Below are 19,710 nucleotides of genomic sequence, written 5' to 3'. Positions count from 1 at the left end.
CCAGGTTAAAGTAAATCACATCAATAGTGGCTTTGATTTTAGTAATAAAAAGTTCTACTTGACTTCTTGATGCCGACTTCACAACTTTCTGTTACAAATCAATTTTGGACAGATAACAGGCATTAATTGGGCCATATTTAATCACACTTCCATCTAATAGGCAACACAGACAAGCCTTATTATCTCAACCTCTACTTGTCTTTGATTTTATACGTCCTGTAAATATCTACTAGCCAATTTATATTGGCATGGGGTCAGTTTTACAAGCTGGTTGAGAATCAATTGGAATGGGGAAAAAAAAAAAAAAATCCACTTTTGAAGTAAAACTCACATTCTTGGACTGATCACCTTTTTCATTTTCTCCACATTGATTTTCCAGCCTGGAAAACTCAACCTGGAAAACTGGCTCAGGTGTTGTCTCCAGTCCAAAGACACGAAACTCAAGCTGCGTTCTGGTGATAAAGAGTGAGAGCTATCATCCCCTTCCCTGAGGGGTGCAGTAGGACTCTGTGTTTCACCAGACTCAATGCAAACCTTGCTCTTTCTCACTGGACAAGACTGAAACAAGCAAAGTGTACCTTCAGGGACAGGTTCACTGTAACCCCCTTTTTCACTAAGCTGGTTCAGCTCCTTTCTCAGCTCTGCCGAATCTCTAAAAATCACCACAAACACCTGAGAATTGTCTCAGCCTCCCCAGCCATGTCATGGGCAGCGGGGTACACAGATACTGCACAACTGGAGACACACAGGGTAAGTGTAAAGACAAATATTACCCCAATGAACCAATCTCACATTGTCTGAGCAGCCAAATAATTACAGATACCTTCTTGGTAGGGAAGTACTGGCCAGCTGTGAAACCCTCAGACTAGGAAATCAGTGGGAATTTTCCCATTGACTTTGGTGGGAACAGGGTGGCATCCAGAGCTCAACAACCAAATCTCAGCAGTTTTAATTCTCATTGAGCTTTTGTCCAGCCCTGGGCTTCAGTTGCATGAGCACCTGAAAGCTGTGAGCCTTCAGCTAAAGGGTAGGGAAGGTGTGCACCACTGTAGCATCACCACTGTCCAGCCTGATAACTGCCTGGGAACAATCTTATGTAGCACCCAGGGCAAATGTAGGTTTTTCGGTTTGCTTTAAAGAAACAGCCATTTCACATGCAATTCTTTCCTTCAGCACAATTTTTTATTTTTCCTGTTGGTTCAATCTGTTACACACATAGCCAGTGATCCTGAGAACAGCGATGTATATGAATAATTTTCAGAATGTGTCAAGAAAATACTGCTAACATAAATAAGTATGTATATGGGAACAAAGTCATTTTGGGGTAACGATAAAACAGGAAAAGCTGTCCCCAAGTTTTAATATCCCAAATGTGTTGAAAAGAAAAAAATCCTGTTCCAAACCCTTAATTTCCCAGAGTAACACTTGGAACACATTACAATGTTCAGGTTTTTAATATTAATTAATCAATTAATACTATTATAATTAATTAATTGCATAGTGCCTGGAGTCCTGGAAAGGAATCTTTATGTGCTGGAATAATAATAAGATGGTATTTTACTCCTGCAGTGCAGGAGGAATTTTAAAAGATCCCAACTTTAAAAATATTCCTAGCACTTTGATTCTTCTGCAGAATTAGTCTTTAACATGCATTTGGGTTTTGTAGCCACAGGATGGCATTCACTGCTGTGCAAAGGGTCAATAAAACGTAATATGTGAGTAGAGCTTAGGAAGCATACTTTTTAGCTGTGGAAAGGAAATATTTAATCAAGATTGATTAATACAAATGTACGGCTTTCTACTGATGACAACCATCGATTCAAGAATGTAACACAGAAATCTTAACATGCATAGCCCTTAAGGTTCATGTTCTTACTGCATGGGCACCATGGCCCCCAATAGACAGATATCTTACCTGACTCCAGTAAGCTGTGACAGTCTAAAAATAGAGAGCAGCAATTCCAGCCCGGGATACTAGCAACTGCATTAAACACCTCAGTTTCACTTCCATGGTTTTTGGAGTCAAAGTCCCTCTTTATTGGATTTATACAGGCTCATAATTTACTGTTTATTTTCCCATTAGGGCAGTGCACGGGGTAGGTGTTTGACACATAGCTTACCGACGGGAGGACAGTTGGACCGAATGAACGGCCAAGATGACTGATAATTGGACTGCAAATGTCAAAGAGTGGGGCTGAAAAGACAGGTATATCAACCCACACATACTTTTCCCAGTTGTGAAATGAAAGTTAAGAGCAGAGAAAATCAGCGACTAGTAGTTACAATTTATAGGACTGGGGTTGAAGTCAGTGGGAAGCAGCACCCAATTAACGGCAGTAGAGATGTCTAAAGCGACGGGTGAAACGACTGGATTTAGAGTGATGAGCAGGAATGTCAGATGAGAGACAACCAAGTAATGCTATTAACCTTTGTGAGATTGCCTCCCTGATAATGTGGTCTGGGGGACAATAAAACACTGCATGAGACAATATGCCCAATTTGGTAGTGCAGGGCTGATATACGGGAGAAGGCGGTGAATTTCTCTGGATTCATTTGATGGGCCTCCAATTAGCCCTCACTAGGTGAAGGGAGTGAAAGGAGGAAGCAGAAAGGGTCCCTCTAATGAGTTGCTTTGTTGGTTTGTAGCAGAAAAGATTGAAAAAGTAAAGTTTTAGGAACTGCTTTGCTTTTGAGAGTGTCTCAGGAGGTGTTAAAGGGGCAGGGTACTCTGTCGGAAATAGCCGTGAGAAAGCCCCTGATTTATGGGAGGTCTTGAATGGCACAAGTACATCCTGTCAGGACCAGTGCAGGAGGCATGATCCCTTGGCACAGGCAAATCAGATATGCCAGCCCCATGCACTAAATACCCATGGTCAATGCTGGGTCACTACTGCAGACGTCTGCTCGTGATGTGGAGTCCTGGCTGACACTACCTAGAGATGCTGCCACTGCTCCCTTTGAGAAATTCTGTACAAAATATAAACTTGTTCTCCAAAAGTGCAACCAGTTTTAGAAATGGAGTACTAGGAGCAGATCTAATCCACAGATTACTAATATGACAAAACATGTAGAACTGATTTACAGACTTAGTGAGGCAGTTTGTCAATCAAGTGCAGTTCTTGTTTTGGCGCGTAAGCCTGGTGAATGCGCTCTCAATAACCTCTAGAAAACAGACCACAAATGTGTAATTTATGCAGCTACTACCTTTTAGGCATTGAAGGCCTAGTGGAGCATATTGCACTCCAGAGAAATCAGAGGTGTGTCTCAAGTTAGGAAGTCATGAGGTTATAGCTTGGAGGAGAGGGAAGGAACACCAAATTAGCTCTGCAAGAACTGAATGAGCTGAAAAACAGCCCCCAGCTCTGAGCTGGGTAATGTGCTTTGTCAGGAAGCAGGATAAATGACTGCCTCATGCTGAGCGCTGTGCTGCAGCAGCAAGGATATCTTATGGGACCCGAGCAGCTTGCTGGAAGTTGGGCATCCCGTCACCACTGTGATCCATCATCAGGCACCCTCCCAGGGCTGCAGAAATAACACATCTTCTGTACACTTCAGACTTCTTTTTATTAAAAAAAGCCACAGCTTTCAATTGATACTTTCACACTGAGAGTCGGATATTATGAGGATTGAATGCCTGAAGAGAAGGCATTCAAAGAAAGTATTATTTTACTTTTTAAATGTCATTCCCCGGCTGAAGTGCTGCAGAGAAGGCTGCACTCGGGCAGTATTTAGTGCATTGCAACAAAAATAGTGGAAGATCCTAAACTGTACATATACTTGGTAAATGCCAGTGGAAAAGACAGAACAGGCTTTAGTATTCAATTCAATCCCACAAACATATGTCCAAAGCTACACAGAGAGAGTTTGTGCAGGTCCATTTGAACAACAGGGTTTTGGTGAGGAGGATAAGGAGTAAATGCAAATTAATTTCACGTATCAGTTAATATTTTGATTCCTTCTGCTACAAATTATGGTCTATTGAGACCAAGCTAACACACATCCCTCACTGCCTTCTGTCCCTCTCAGTCAACAGAAATCGTGCCATTTTGGCATACTTTGATGTATCAGATAATAGAGCATTATCTCTGCTTAGCTAAAATGCGTGGTCTGAAATTTATGATTTTGCAGAAATTTTCTAAATGTTTTTTAAACTGCGGTCAAGTGCTGGGGTTTTAAAAAAGTGTGGCAATATAAAAAACCAAGTATTTATATACTCCCTCTTTTAAATTTTTTTTCCAATTAAGTCTTTAAAATAACAATCTGAGGGTTAAGATCACTTGTTTTAGTTTATACAACTAATAACTATTTGGAACGATAGTAGAAGAAAACAAGATGCAATGGGAAAACCAGATATATTTGAGGTTGTGGAAGAAAGTATTTAGTTATTTACTGGTATCTGGATTAAAGATAACATGCTGGGTCTCAGAAAAGTCAAAGCCATGAATCGACAGACTGCTATTAGCAATATTTGTATTTTTTACTTTCTCAGGGAATGTGAAAAAAAATAACTCATTTTGATTCCAACATTTTTGCTCTCAAGTGCTCATGGTAATCCTCACTTTTGGATATTTAGAATATTCCTTGCCAAAGAAAGTATTATTTTTTGCCAAACCATAAAATGTACTTTAGGACTGTTATGATAACATTTTCAATGTCTCTGTATCATGAGAGATTAGCAAATAGCAAATATTACATTTGAGAATGATGAGATTAATCTGTTTCTTGACAACTGAAATTTGTTAGGCTGTGAAAAGAAAATTACTGCTTTTGAGGGCTGATTTCTTTGCACTTGATGCCTCAAGGCCTTTGTACTTTTCTGTTTAAATCATATCTTCATAAAAAGCAAAATAACTGTTTGGTCTCTGATTATTATCAAGCTGAAGTCAGATAAGAACAACATTAGGATTCTTATGTTCTGTGATAATATGTTTAGGCAGAAAAAAGTGTCAATTATGTTTAGTAAACTGATTCTCAACCCGATTAGAGGTTTTATTATCTCTAGGTATCTAGTAAATACCTTAATTTGTATCATGTTACAAATTATGCTGAGAACTCCAATCTTATTTCAGCACATTTCACACAATGATGCACTTTTGCCATAATAAATTATTTTCAAAATGAAAAACCCTCACACGGCAAAATTTTTTTCAAACTACCATTATTTTGCTTGATGTTTTCCTATCCTGTTCAGTATATCTTTCTTGCTCAATATGAATGTTTAACGATCATAAAATCCCTCAGAAAAAGAGTGAAAATACATTATATTGAAGAACATTACAGGCTACAGTGAGAAGACTGTGAGATGTGATGAGGCTCAAAGAAAATGTTGTGTATTCATTGTATACTGGGAGAAGGTTCTCATCAAGTGCACGGATTGGTGGAGGCAAGTTTTGTGGAATGCTCAGTTTTTAATGTAACACCAGTACCAGAAATGATAAACTGCTGAAAAAGAATGAAAGAAAGAAAGAAAGAAAGAAAGAAAGAAAGAAAGAAAGAAAGAAAGAAAGAAAGAAAACAAACAAACAAACAAACAAAAAAAACACAACAAAAACAAAACACCCACACACAAACCCACAAAACCCAAAAAAAAACCAAAAACAAAAAAAAACCCCACACCAAAACAAAAAACCCCCCACAACAAAACAAAACAAAAAACAAAAAACCAAACACAAACAAACAAAAAAACCCCCTACATGACAGAGCACTGACAAAACAGACGTGTATCAAACCTACCTAAAAGCCACTGAAGACAACAGAATTGGAGAGTTAGTGCTGGGATCCCTACACAGGATATTGCAGGGTGGTTGGATTTGGTGCATATAAATGGTGGTGACAACTGAAGTTGAAAAAATCCCAGAATCAACGTTTTTTAGCAATAACAAGCCTGAATTTGGAACAGTTGAGAACAGATCACCCTGGGAGAAAGAACAAATGGGTGCAAATCTTGTTTAAGGGCATTTTCCTAGATGATGGACTAATAAAAAGGGATACTAGGATTTCCTATGCCCAGGAAGGATTTTAATACAGGTCCAATGCATTCCTAACTGAGAAGAAGATGCTCCCCTGCCCTAAATTCAACTCTCAGCTTGGTCTTAGCTGTCAAGGCAGGAAAATAATACCTCTGAAAAATGTGTGTGTGTGCACGCATGCTTGTGTGCTCAAACATTACATAAATTAACAGCTGATGGTTAATACACACGTTACAAAAAAACATGATACAGCACAAAAGCAGACGTTTCACATAACACAAAAGCTCTGTATATCAAAAATAGATTCAAATCACATGAAAGATTTCCTGTGGCTTCTGCAGAAGATTAAAACATTGGTACATTCATATAAAAATGTGAAGATTTAGCAAAGCAGTGCACCATGCACAATGACTCTTTGTTTCACCAAGCACAGAGTCTGGCAAAAGAGACACCCTGAAAGAGTATATCTGACCAATTTGGGCCTGGTAGGTGGGCTTCAGCCCATAAAAAAGGGAGCTACAGATCTTAAGAAACATACAATGAAGAAAAAACCTGTTAGCCCTGAGCTAATCTGTGAGCTAATCCCTCAGTGAGAAAGCAACATTAGACCAAGCTTCTAAATCCTGACTGAAAAGCTTGATAGAGAGTAACGACAGAATTTGCCTGCACGAGCATAGCATGAGGAATGATTTATAAAACAAGAAAGAAGATTGCTAATACATCCCTCTCTGTTCCAACAGCATTTAACACATGGGTCCAGACCTAATTTTTGAAGCACGCAATAAAACTTGATGTTTTAATAATACTTTTCCACCCATTTGCATTGATCTAATGCTCTGCTATCGCACAGTTCTGCAAAGAGAAGAGAGAGGTATTGAGTATATTTTAAATTGCTTTTCTCTCATTTATTCACTCACCCATTTCCAACACACCTGGGGAAATGCAGCCATGGGCACCAATGTCCAATGCTTTTATCCCTGAATTATTAGGGATAAGTTTCAGAAAATCATTGTTACTGAAGCCAAACTAAGCACACCACTCAGGATAAGCAAAAGAACTGAACTAGCCTCCAGCACAACACTTTCCCCTCTCCACAGTGACATCACACGTCTTAATATAATGCTGGTTAATCATAAGGTAACTTTCTTGTACTACTCCATGATGCTGAGTCCAGTGAGATTTTAATTAGGTCCAGAGGGTCAAGGAAGTGCTGATACACCCCTAGGCTCCCAGGAGATGTTCAGAACCTTGCAGGGTGGCTGACTGCAGGCTGGATTTCCTTCCTGGCACAATTGCATCTTTTCTGTTTTGCCTTTAAAAGGTTTGGAAAATGCCTGATAAGATAGCACGCAAAGTCTGTAAGCTGAATATCTTCTTCCATGCTTTCATGCTGAGGGGCTTAGAGCCAAGACCTACTGCTAGAATGCTGTGGGTCTACAAGGAAAATCCTAAAAGAGGCATTTGATACCCAGCATGAAAAAGCCAACAGAGCTGCACTTTGCAGATATTAATTTCTTCATTTCATGACCCAGTGGTTCAGGTCAGTGATTCATGAAATCTGTAAAACAACCCCCTTCCCTCTGCAAATGTCAGATATATGCAAATCATTCCTTGACTAAAGCAAAACTCCAGGCAATCAGAAATGTGATTTTTCTAATGAGACACAACCACCATGGTGGACAACAGTCTGTGAACCAAAGCCTGAGCCCTGGATGACTCTGAACTTGCCATGCTCTTCAAAACATGAACCTGAATGAGCACCTGCAAAACCATCTGTATCTTGATACTGGGCCAGGTTTTCATTTAAACAGGTAATCAGTTTTTATCCTTGATCATAATACCAATTGTTCCCTGCCCATCTCTTGCAAACTCATTGTCCAATGATTTAGTAAAAAAATATATTTGGGGCAGTATTCCACTGTAGATGGTGTATCTGTCATTGTAAGTCAATGAACTGGGAAAATCAAATCTTTTCCATGAGCTAAGGAGCGAATAAATAATATATGAGCTGTACTTTCTTATTTTAATACCAAATAAATTAACACAAGTTTACATTACACCTATAGAAGGTCTGTAAGCTATCTGGCTCATTCCTGTAATCGTCAAGCATTCATAACAAAACCCCCCAGTTCTGCATATTGAGTTATGGAGATTTTTTACTTAGGAAGCTCATTAAAAATAGAAAAGAGAGCTGCTTTTCTTCATTACTATTGGTATCCTGAATCAATAAAATAGATTAACCAAACAAGTGCGAGATTTTTAAAGCTGGACTAAAATCCTACCATGTAAGAAGGTCCATACAGCCAGTATCAGATTAGCTGGATGACTTAAACACCCTCCAAGTGAGGCCAGAATCAGGTACTCTGATATAAATGATGCACTGATGGAACTGTCAGTAGCGTATTTGTCCTTGATATCATCCTGGTGTTAGCATGTGCAAAACAATTTCAAGAGAATCAAACTAATCATGAGAAAGTTAAAAGAATGAGATTATTCTTATCTGAAAAGGATTGAAATCAACCACCAGCATAAAACAAAAAAGTGAACAAAGCATCCTCAGGGTTGAAAATATTATGCTTAAAAGTGTTTGGCATTGGTATTTCATTGAATAACTGAAATGAACTGAGGGTCACTGCTACTATTTGATATACACAGACCCATTCTTGCCCTTTCCCTCTGGTATATATACTGCGTCATCAGAATTGTGGGCATATTTTCTAATGGCTACTTGAATTTAACATGGAATACTAAGACTTTAAACACACAATTCTTTTTTTTGTTGTTTTTCAATCCAAACTTAATTTGCCCCATTATTATAAATTTACAAGGAGATAATTTTTCTTATTTAATAAGAAAACAGAATTAAAATTCCATGTGCATGAAGAAAAGTGTTATTAAATTTAGTTTTCCCAATGCTTAGGCTCTGTTACTTGTGTTACTTCTCAAGACTTATCTAAAATAATGAGACAATTGGGAGCTATTGAATTTTGTAATAATAAAACAGAGTAATCTGTAAAACTATGATGCCTTAATTATTTTGCTGTTTAAATTTTCTGTTCATATCTCTTGCACAGAGACCGCTCACTTAACAATGGAATTAGTAATATTTTCAGTGATGCACGTGGTAGGTCTTCATCTTACCAGGTCACGTAAGTTAGAGACAACAGTCTAGCTGAAGACACCACTTGTCACTGCAGACAGATGAATCACACCAGGACTTTTCCCATATTTTGCTGTGTAAGACTTTCTGCCCAAACACAAGAGAAGCAGTGTGCAATGTCATATGTAAATCTGCCTCTGAAGGATAGTTTTAACCTCCAGTAACCTCCTGCCCTTGGAAAGTTGTTGGCTATTTCTGAAAATAGCAGCAGAAGAACACAGGGTGCAGGAGGGAAATCTGCATCATGAGGTGAGCGAGCTCAGTTCGTGTCTCCTAAGCCCAGACCTCGTGTCTCTGTCAGATCTACCGCCACACTGGCCATGTGGATTTCCCCTCTGCTGATAACCCCATGGAGAGGTTATATGAGATGAACATGGTTTTGATTTTCTTTAGAACTATTTGTTTTCTTCCCTGTCCTTCCTCCCCACCCTCTTTCTCTTCTTTTCCCCCCTTTCCTTTTTTCCTTTTCTTTTTCCCCTTAACTTTGAAGCTGACGTTAAAGTTCAGTGTGTCACCATTTGAAGATGACATTGATACATCTTTCACTGTCTTTTTAGAAAGCTGCCTCTATAAAACAACTGTTCCAACTAGAAATACTTTCAGGTGTCTTAGAAATAGCTAAAATAGTTCTCTTATTTCCAGCAAGCACAACCAGTAATAGTTTTCAAACTCAAGCTGGTGAGAAGAGGCCATTTACCTATTTTTTTAAACTCTCTTTGCATTTTCTCATAGGCTTCAGTGTTAAAAAGGGAAAGGCATATGCCTTTGGAGCCATTTAAACCTCAGACAAAATGTTCAATCAGACACACTGCCTCATTTTTACACCATCACCAGCATGTCACTGAGAAAAAATGCAGCTTTCTCTGCCAAATGTGGGCAGTGCTAAAGAACCATGAAACAAATGCTTACACAGACTTGTAAATCCAGGATTTAAGCAATCAATGTGCAGTAGAGCGCTATTCAGCTACATAAACCCAATGAACTTCAGCTTTTGTACTTCTCCTGTAAAAATATACATGAGCATATTGCCACACAGCTGCCTATATCCTTCAGAAAATGTTGCAGTTTCTCACAAAGGACCAGTGACTTCAGGCATCACCACGAGCAAAGGCTACAGCCCACATGAGGAGGCTCAACAGCAAAACAAACCTACATTTGTTAAGTTTTTGTGTGGGAGATGCTGGAGGAAAAGAGGAGGATGGCGGAGAACACAGGCTGGTCCAATGCTGAGCTACCAGTGTGGTGTTTGTGGGAAGAACTGAGAGGTAATGATATTTTTAAATGCCGCTTTTGTGAATTTTTAAACTCTCTCTCCCCTGCAAACTGTGGCCATAAACTTTCCGGCAGCAACTTCCGCGGTGATATTCTGGACCAAATTCCAAGTGGAATAAAATTATAATCCCTCAATCAACATTCCCCTCACATTTACAACTCCCCATTAAATGAGTGGAAATTTGAATTCTTTTTAGAAGGCTCCAATTACAGCAGATTATCATGTTTCCCTCTAATTACTGCATATAAATACATGCCATGTAACACAGTTTATTGTACCCTTAGTGTACCTAAAGTAAATAGAAACCAATATGTTTCATTCAGCCCATGTATTTTGACACTCACATCAGATTCAGCAATTTGTCTTCATTACAACCCCTTGCACTGTTACTGCCATCCTTCTCAGCGCTGCGCTCGAGCTTCACAGCAGGAAGATTGATGAAGCTTGTGTATACCGATTTGTGACAAAAGCAGGGCACTTGAGAGGCACTGTTACCATTCTGATAGCACTAAGCGGGCAAAAAATTAGCTGCACTAAGCCAATACTCTGCTCCCACTTCTCCTCCTCCTCCTCAATTAGGGTACATGGCTTGGACCTTGAAAGGCTAAGGCTGCTGTAATGCTGTTTTTAAACCCATTGCCTTCAGTTGGTTTGTCACTTCTGAAGAGATTTAAAGTTCTGACCATGCTAATTTACAGCTATTTTTATTCTTTAGAGACACTTTGAATAGACAGGTTTTTCAGCGTGACAGATGTCAAAAGATATTTTCTGAATTAATCTACAGTGGTAAATTTAAATAGCTATTTTAGTGTTTTGGACTAACAGGTACTATGGATACAATTTTCAAAATTGGCTAAATGTCTGAAGAGCCCACACCACATGCGCTCATCAGGGAGAGACAAAACAGCCTCAGCACTTTAAAGGCTTAACTTATTACAGACCACTATCAAGAGGATGGAGAGGTCATCTCTCGCTGCAGACAATTCATCCCTTCAATCACCGAGTCTCAAAGGCTGTTGCTAGAATTGCACACTGAAGCCTGTAACTCTTCTGGCTCATTTTTTTGCTAAACACAGGTCTTGACACAGCAATTCCCAACAAGCTGAACTGCTCAGTGGCGGGTAGGTTTTGCAAAGGCTTTCTGTGTTAGAAGCATAAGTAACAAAGCCTCTGCAACAGAGTGTTTAGGAACTGCTCAGGGCGAGAAGATGTGCTCAGATCCATTTTCTGGGCTGAATGCGCAAGTCAATGAACTGTAGCCTGCATCCAACAATCCTCCCCCATCAAGTTACCCACATACACTGGAAAGCACACCAGGAACCGTTCATGTTCTGGACATCTCAGAATCGGCTGACACCACACAAGGGTACAGATCCTGCATGAAATGGTTTAATTTTTATGCTTATTATGGGACCTCCACCACTCCAGCAGCTGTCTGAATAAAATCACAGCAAAATCACTAGAGTTTGCAGAACTGTCAAACAGCATTAGCAGGAATCTACAAAAACTGTGGGGAGAAAAAGAATTGACAGACTGTTTTTGTGAGGGTTTTTTTTTTCCGTAGTTCAAACATTCTCCTCTTCTAGCTTCCTCTTTTTAGAAAATTTGTATAATATGAGAAGAGAAAGTGCAGTTTTAACATAGAAATTATTAGAAGACAACACATGTCTTGAAGAAGGAGGAAGTAAAAGAAGGAACGAAGAGGATGATGTACTCAATTACTGAAAGAGGATAAAGCCAAATCACCTGAAATTTGGAAATGCATCACTATTCTCATTCACTTGCAAAGCAAGCAGGTAGCTCTCAGCATTGCCTTTCCCCTTTCAGATTATTTAAATACTTCATCCTAACTACAAAATATTTGAGAAAGTCTGTGAAATAGAACAAATGCTTTTGTCTTGCTTCATGAGAGAAAGTAATCTAATCAAGTGGTCATTTTCCTCCCATTTCACGCAGAACCATTCTATTAATAAGAATCCACTAAAGCAAGAGACCACCCTGTATAAAATCCAATGACATCCAATTTAAACCTTAGCAGCAAAATTCTACCTGATAACAAGCACAGAACACAAGTTGCAGATTTGCAAGGCATTATAAATGCGTCAGAAAAGAATTAAGCCCTCAACTTGGGAGCTTAAAAAAACCAAAACATCGATAATGCCACAATCAATGAAAAACTGAGAGAAGCAATTCTTTTTTTACCCCATCCTTCCAAAAAGCCAAAACAAACAAACAATACCAAAAAAACATCACCAAAGCAAAAATAAAATCTCAATGATTATAAAGGGGAGTAAATTTCTGACTTCTTCATGCATCTTTTGGCTAAGGGTCCAGACATGTTTCTGCACTCCCCTTGGAATATATTTTTCGTAAGTGTAAATCCTGTGACAGAAGCCTGAGGTACCATTAAAAAAAGCCCATGTGGACACAGGTCATCTAAAGAAGACAATTAAAGGAGGAATGAAGAAGAACTTCACATCTTACCTGGGCCTCAGTATGCACTTTGCAACAGAATTCTCATGCAACTGAAGAGGAAGGTCACTTAGATTCACCTTTCCTAAGCATGGGAGCCTTAAAACACCCATCCAGTCCTTGCTGATAATTCATGTTTCCTCTGGTATAGACAGGGACAGACAACTCCAGAAGAACATTTCTGAGCCATCACAAGAGGTGGTCTGGAGACAAGCACTGGCACTATACACAGTTACAGTGACTAACATCTGCTATCTTGCATCACTTCATTTTCGTAACAGCCTTGGTAAAAGAGGTGGAAATAAAGGTAATAATGACATTTTCTGAGTAAATAATGGCAGGTACTCACAGGGTATAGCATCTCTACCAAGGACAGGCTTATTAAAAATCATTAAAAAGTTGTATCTAGGAAAGATCTGTCAGTGGCTCACACAGACACTGGGCAAAGGGCAGCAAGGGTTGCTAGGTCAAGTACTAATCACAGCTTTTCAAAGGGAGCCAAGTTCGCGCTCCTTTACACCAGACAGACTCCTGGAAGAAGGCTATGAAATGAAGCCGGAAGGGAAACACTGTACTACTGGGAAACCACGGCCGTCTCCGCAATTAAGGCCTCCCCAGGGGGTTAATTACACAGAGACAGACAGGCATTTTAGAAAGCTTCTCAGTTTGCCAGAAGAACAGGCACAGCTTGACCAGGCTGGCTCTGGATGCCAGCCTCCGTGCGGAGGTGCAGCAGGAACGCGCCTCCCAGGAGGCAGCCGCGGGCAGGGATCCAGAGGCGGCTCAAAGGGGCGCTTTCACCGCCGGGGCTGTGTCTCCACCAGAGCCCGACTCCCTTTCCCACTCACTGTTCCCAGGTGGGCTTTACAATGCGGTCATACCCGCACTTCTGCAGGACACCCTGCTCCTGTGTTTCTCTTCTCTGCGGCCACTCCTCCACTTCAGTCCCCACTCACAAGCCTTGGAGCAGTGTAGGACAAAAATCTCCCTCTACTGCATCTTCAGTCCCCAAAATCTTGCAGATTGTTATTTTTTCAAGCAAGATACAATTCAGAGGAAAGAACAGATTTACTTATACTGATGACTAAAGCTAAATTCCTATAAGTAACTAATATGTTTTCTTTTTGCTATTAATAGTAGCACTCCCCCATCTGTATGGGAATCCTTTGGAAAAGATTTATTTGGCATGTTTCGCTGAGATCTCTGAGGCAAACGCATACATCCCAGAATTTCAGAATTATGGAATCACAGAATCTCAGAATGGCTGATGTTGGAAGGGACCCATGGAGCTCATCTAGTCCAGCCCCTGCTAAAGCAGGTTAATCTACGCTGGCTGTGTAGGATCACATCCAGGCAGATTTTCAGTATCTCCAGAGAGAAACTCCACAACCTCTCTGAGCAACCTGTTCCAGTGCTCCATCATCCTCACAGAAAAGAAGCTTTTTTCTCATAACCAGATGGAACTTCCTGCGTTTAATTTTGTGCTAACTTCTTGTGTCCACCAGGATTACCTGGTCCTTCTCTGCAGAGTAAAGGGCACTTACAGACCCAGGATTCTCATAGACAGACACGTTTCAAAATCAATGCCCCTTTCATTCCATTTGTGATCTTCTCTGACAGTATAAACTGGAAAGCTTGAAGTTATTGGAATACATGATTACTAACTTGACAACTTAAATCTTAAAAAGCGAAAAATCCTTGTATTTACCTCATTTATGACATGGAGTGTGTAAGAATCTACAGTGAATTATCAAGAAAAAAACCCAACCCAAACTTTTATAGTAATAATCAGCCCCTCCCTACTGTGTTCTGCACCAACCAAAATAATTTGGGATTTCTAGCAAATAAAAAACCTAATGAATATACTAATACATATTTTACTAAATTTTGCTGTCAGAAAGTGATTACTTTGGGAACTGCTGTGTCCAGATGTTTTTTAGCTTGGACAGATTCGAAGAGCATTTCCTAAAATATATAGTAGGGATGATTGATTATGTGGGACAATATGGTTCTTTTTACTTGTACCAACAGGAATCAAGAATTCCTTACTCCACAAACAGACAAAAGAAGAGAGTCAAGGAACTTTTACCCAAAGGAAAAAAACCCCACAGCATGGTGTACAGCAATGTGAAAGAAAACACATGTGGCAAAACCAGTAGTTTACAAGCATATCACTCCATATCCAACACATGTGAGCTCCTTATAAAGAGAAACATTCATCACAAGGGCCAAGGGAACGGTTTAGATACTCTTTTTTAGAAGGCAATTTTTAACTTGAAAATTGTTGTTAACAGTCCCAATAAGCAAAAGATAAAAAGAAAAAAAAGAAAAAAAAATCATTAATTCTGATAATGCAATGAATGTGAAAAAGTTTTGAGTTTGTTTTCATTCAAATTATCAGTTTATCCAAGATGCAAAATTTAAACCAGTTTAAACTGAGAGACTAAAAATCTTGGCAGGGTTGGGATCATTTCACATATTTTTTAAAAAATATTTTGCCCTGGATATTCTGCATTTCTCTCACAAACAACATTTAAGAGCTGCAGTAAAAGACTTAACTGAAGTAGATTAGAGGTGAAAAACAAGTTTTCAATTTTTGTTCAAGTTTTTCCCTGTTCTTGCGAATTGCAAAATGCTTTATTTCTTCTGTATAACCAGGCAATTCCCAGCTTTGTGTTATAAATGAAGAGAAAGGAGAATACCACTCTCCTGGAACAGGAAGAAGTGATTTTCAACTACAAAAAGCAGCTAACCTCTTAACATATATTTTCCACTTCAACTTACCTCTAAAAAATGTTCTGCTTGCTGTTCTCGATCCAATTTTCTTGATGTTGTGGTAATCAGACCTGTGAAAAAAGGATGACATTTGATTGTCAATAGCCATTGAAAAATATGTATCTTTACCTGCCTGAATACAAATTAATTTTCAAAACACTCAAAGTGAAAAAAATCTACTTGAAGCTGTATCAGACACAAATCTCTTGACATCTGTCAAGCATTTTTTCTCAGTCCAATCATTAACACTTTCTGACCAGCAATGAATCTTTAAAGAAAAATGCTGTGAGAAAAGTAATTGAGAAACAGTTAAGTGTGTGTCTAGAGTTAACATGCTACATTTATTACAGTGAATGAAAAAAACTCACTAAAGAATCACTATTTGTCTTACGATTAAGAGTTTCAATGAATCATTTGCATTTGACTGAAATTCTTCTGTAAAAAAACCTCATTAAAGATTTCAAAGTTCTCTAACAATTAATGGGATAGGATGCTGATTACTTCCATGCCAAGAATACTTGACAAAGAAGGTTATTTCTGTAATAACTACTTGTATACATAATTATTTTTAAATGTAATAATTCTAATGCATTAAAGGTTTTGTACTACAATTTCATCAATTTGTTCCATGCTCAAATTGAGTGTTTAAAATAAAGTACCTTTTTACATGAGGATGATCAAGATATCTTTTTTTTAAAGCAATGCACTTCCATGAATGATTAAACTCTTACGAGATTTATACCACGGAAAGAAAAGGAAACAGTTCCAAAATTCCCTCAAGAAAAGTGATGCATACCTTCTAGGAACACAGCTTAGTTTTTATTTTGTTCTTACCAGAGATTTAAAGGGCAGATTTGGGTTTTCCCTCATACAAAACATTTCTTTAGACAAGAAAATGCATTTTGTGTTTATTTTTTGATAGACCAACTTTTCCAAGAGATAAAGCTGATTTTGGAGAAAATCAGTGGCCCAGTGGCCCAGTTGTTCTCAAGAATTTGTCATCTTTAAGATTACCAAGGGAAATAAGAAAATAAATTCTTCCTGGATTAACTATTCTACTTATTGAATTAATGAGACCAGCCAAGCATCTAAACACAAATCCATGATGACCATGAATTCTTAAAAAAACCCCATCAGCAACATCTACATAAGACTTCTAGTCCCAGAAGGGACTAGACTTCTACAGCTACAGCCCCTCATATGCTATCACCTCCTCCTTGGAGGAATCCATTTACTAATTTTGGTGAGAAGGAGAGAAATATTACTTGAAGTAATGGGTGAAATGAACAAAGCAAAGTGCACTCTGCTTCCAGGATTTCAGGCTCGTAACAAGATACATCAGACCACAGAAGTGACACTCAAGGGGAGGTCACAGAAATTAAGAGTGGATCATTACAACTACATGGAAGAAGCTGGTGCTGGCAAAAAGCTGAAAAAACAAAACTGGTATTGCCTGCATCAAGCAGTTGTAAGTATTCAAAACTGTTACACCATATGGGAGACATCTATCTACTCACTGCATGAGTTTAAACAGAAGCGACAGCACAGATGATAAACTGGTGTCATTCACACAAGACCTCCCCCCACATCTAAAAAGAATTCAAAGATAGAGGAAAGAAATTCCTAATAATGAAAGATGTTCAACCCAAATAAATTGATAAAAGATTTCAAATTTGAAATATCCCTTTTCATCATATGCATGGCCACTATGGATATTTATCAAGGACAACCTAATCACAGTACAGAATATAAGTTTTATATTATCCTCACTTCTTTCATTCCTAATGTGCCATTGTGAACTCTACCTATTTCTTAAACAAGAGATCTCCAGCTGTAAATTATTGAAGGTCTCTGTCATCATAATCTTCTTCAGGCAGAGAAATTCACATTCCTTTTGAAGACCAAGAGCTAACATTTGAAACTGAGCATCATGAACTCTTAGAATGAATAGTACTTGTCTTTCATTGGTAAAACTAAAACTACTACAACTGCTCCTCATCACAAAACTACTGTTATCACAAAGGTTTTTTTGTTCACCTTTAAATGTGGAGCCTTTTTGATTGCAATGATTGTCAGAATGCCTTCAGATCTGAATTTTCTTCTAAAAGACATATATGAACACATAGCAAGCCTCTACAACAGGACTGCTTGTATTTTAAATGTAGCAGATCATAGAAGATTTATCACTCAGATTTAACAGCTGATCCTAAAGGGGGCAGGTAGCAGACCATCACCATCAGTTCTGCAGACCCGATTGTGAAGTTCGTTGATTGTGAACCATCACAGCTGCTTGTTTTTGCTTTAAAGACAGCATACAACACCCATTCTGGGCAGTTTCATCAGGTTGTTAAAGAAAGGTGTAGAAGTAACTGCTCCTATGTGTGTGCACTTATGAGGCTCTTAGTTTCCTCTCCTGTTCTCTGTCCCACCATGGTTGCAGCATCCTGGCTGCTCACTGTCTCACACATTCCTGATGACAGGGACAGATCACGCTGTCCAACACTACTGCTCAAAATATAACTACACATTAAATCAGGTCTCAGTTACTTGATAGTATTTACTGAATTATTGTAATGTATTGGAATGGATATGAATCTGGTTCTTTCAGGTTACAAAACTGTATTTCAAGAAATTATGAAGAGTAATCATCAAAAACTGAAAAAATAAATACACCAGTTATGTCTAAGAGTACCCACAGCTTTACCAGTCCAGTCTCAAAGCAATTAATATCCTGAGTTTTATGAAAGCCTCACTGTGTTCCTCCCTCCTGTGTTCACTACTCCATGTCACAGATACATAATAATAGCAATATTTAGCAGGATGTAGAACTTTATTTTCCACACACTGGGGCAACTGAGAAAAACTTGACTTTGCACAAGAGACCATATCCCCAGGTTTAGTTCTTATCTAACTGTATTAAATTGTCATAGTTTGTTATGGTGTAAAGGCATTATCTAAAGAAAATAACTCATAGAGAAAAAAACAAAAAAACCAAAACAACAAAACAAACAAAAAACCCCAAACAAACAAAACCCACAAAAAAACCACCCCCAACAAACAAACAAGCAAAAAACCCAAACCAAAACAAAAAAACCCACAAAAACAAAAAAACCCAAAACAAAACGAAAACCAAAACCAAACCAAACGACAACAAAACCATCAAAACAGAAACAAACAAACACCCCCCCCCCCCACAAAAACCAAAACAAAAAACCCCAAACCAACAACAACCACCAAAAACAACAACAACAAAAAAACACCAAAAAACCCCAAAACAACCCAAGGAAATTATGTCAGGTTGTACTCCTGACTATGAGAAAGTCACAAGGGGACAATGATAAAAAATGACCCTTCTTTTTTTTTCGTATCTTAAATATGTGCTGTAGCCCTTATGGACACAGCCATGCGGAAAACCCTCCAAAGCCAGTTGGGAAATACAACACACATTTATCAAAAAGTAGTCAAAACCACTAACAAGCTCCAGAAGTTGTTGTACACCTCTCAAATAGTTTCTCTCAAATTTGCAGGGAAACATCATGGTCCTGCTAAGGGCAGGAGAACTTTGTAACTGTGAACTTTAAGAGCATCCACAAAAGTAAAGAGGAAATTTGTATTCAATAGAGAAGTTATTTACAGTAAAACCAGCCACTTACAAACAAGGTTATGACATTCTGCTCACAGAATTTCATACTTTTCTTTGATTTTGTGCATTAAAACATCTCTCTCTTAATCCTGGCACATCTGTTCCTAAGACCACATAAATGAGTTGTTTTGTTAAACTCCAAAACATTGTTTGACCAAATATTTCGCCTTGGAGATAACTTGCTATATAAGACCTTGGAGGCCTTATACAACTTGTTTTTCTACGACACCTGTCACTTTTGTTGTTGGAGTATTTTTCCCATGTTAACAAATGAGTAATTATTGTTCCACTCCTGTTACAGAATTTGGAAATAATGGAAGGTGAACACGCTCACTGTACACATGTTGCAGGACACAGTCACAAGTCCAAGCTGACACTGACAGGAATATCCCATCAAAACTTCACTGTACTCTAGATA

The 19,710-nt window shown here is 38.6% G+C and overlaps 1 protein-coding gene across 8 annotated transcripts in view; it reads right to left on the bottom strand.

Moving 5' to 3' along the window:
* FAT3 (FAT atypical cadherin 3) overlaps positions 1-19,710 on the bottom strand; it is a 398,042-nt gene that overhangs the window by 115,196 nt on the left and 263,136 nt on the right. For all 8 annotated transcript variants that reach the window (XM_040054688.2, XM_040054680.2, XM_040054683.2 and 5 more), the window contains exon 5: positions 15,659-15,720. In XM_040054688.2, the coding sequence (XP_039910622.1) occupies positions 15,659-15,720 (62 nt within the window). The remainder of the gene's footprint in view (positions 1-15,658; positions 15,721-19,710) is intronic.

This window comes from Hirundo rustica, chromosome 2 (assembly GCF_015227805.2).
Source record: "Hirundo rustica isolate bHirRus1 chromosome 2, bHirRus1.pri.v3, whole genome shotgun sequence".
NCBI lineage: Eukaryota > Metazoa > Chordata > Aves > Passeriformes > Hirundinidae > Hirundo > Hirundo rustica.
The sequence above is the reverse complement of the archived record's forward strand: the minus strand, read 5'-3'. Positions and strand labels throughout refer to the sequence as shown.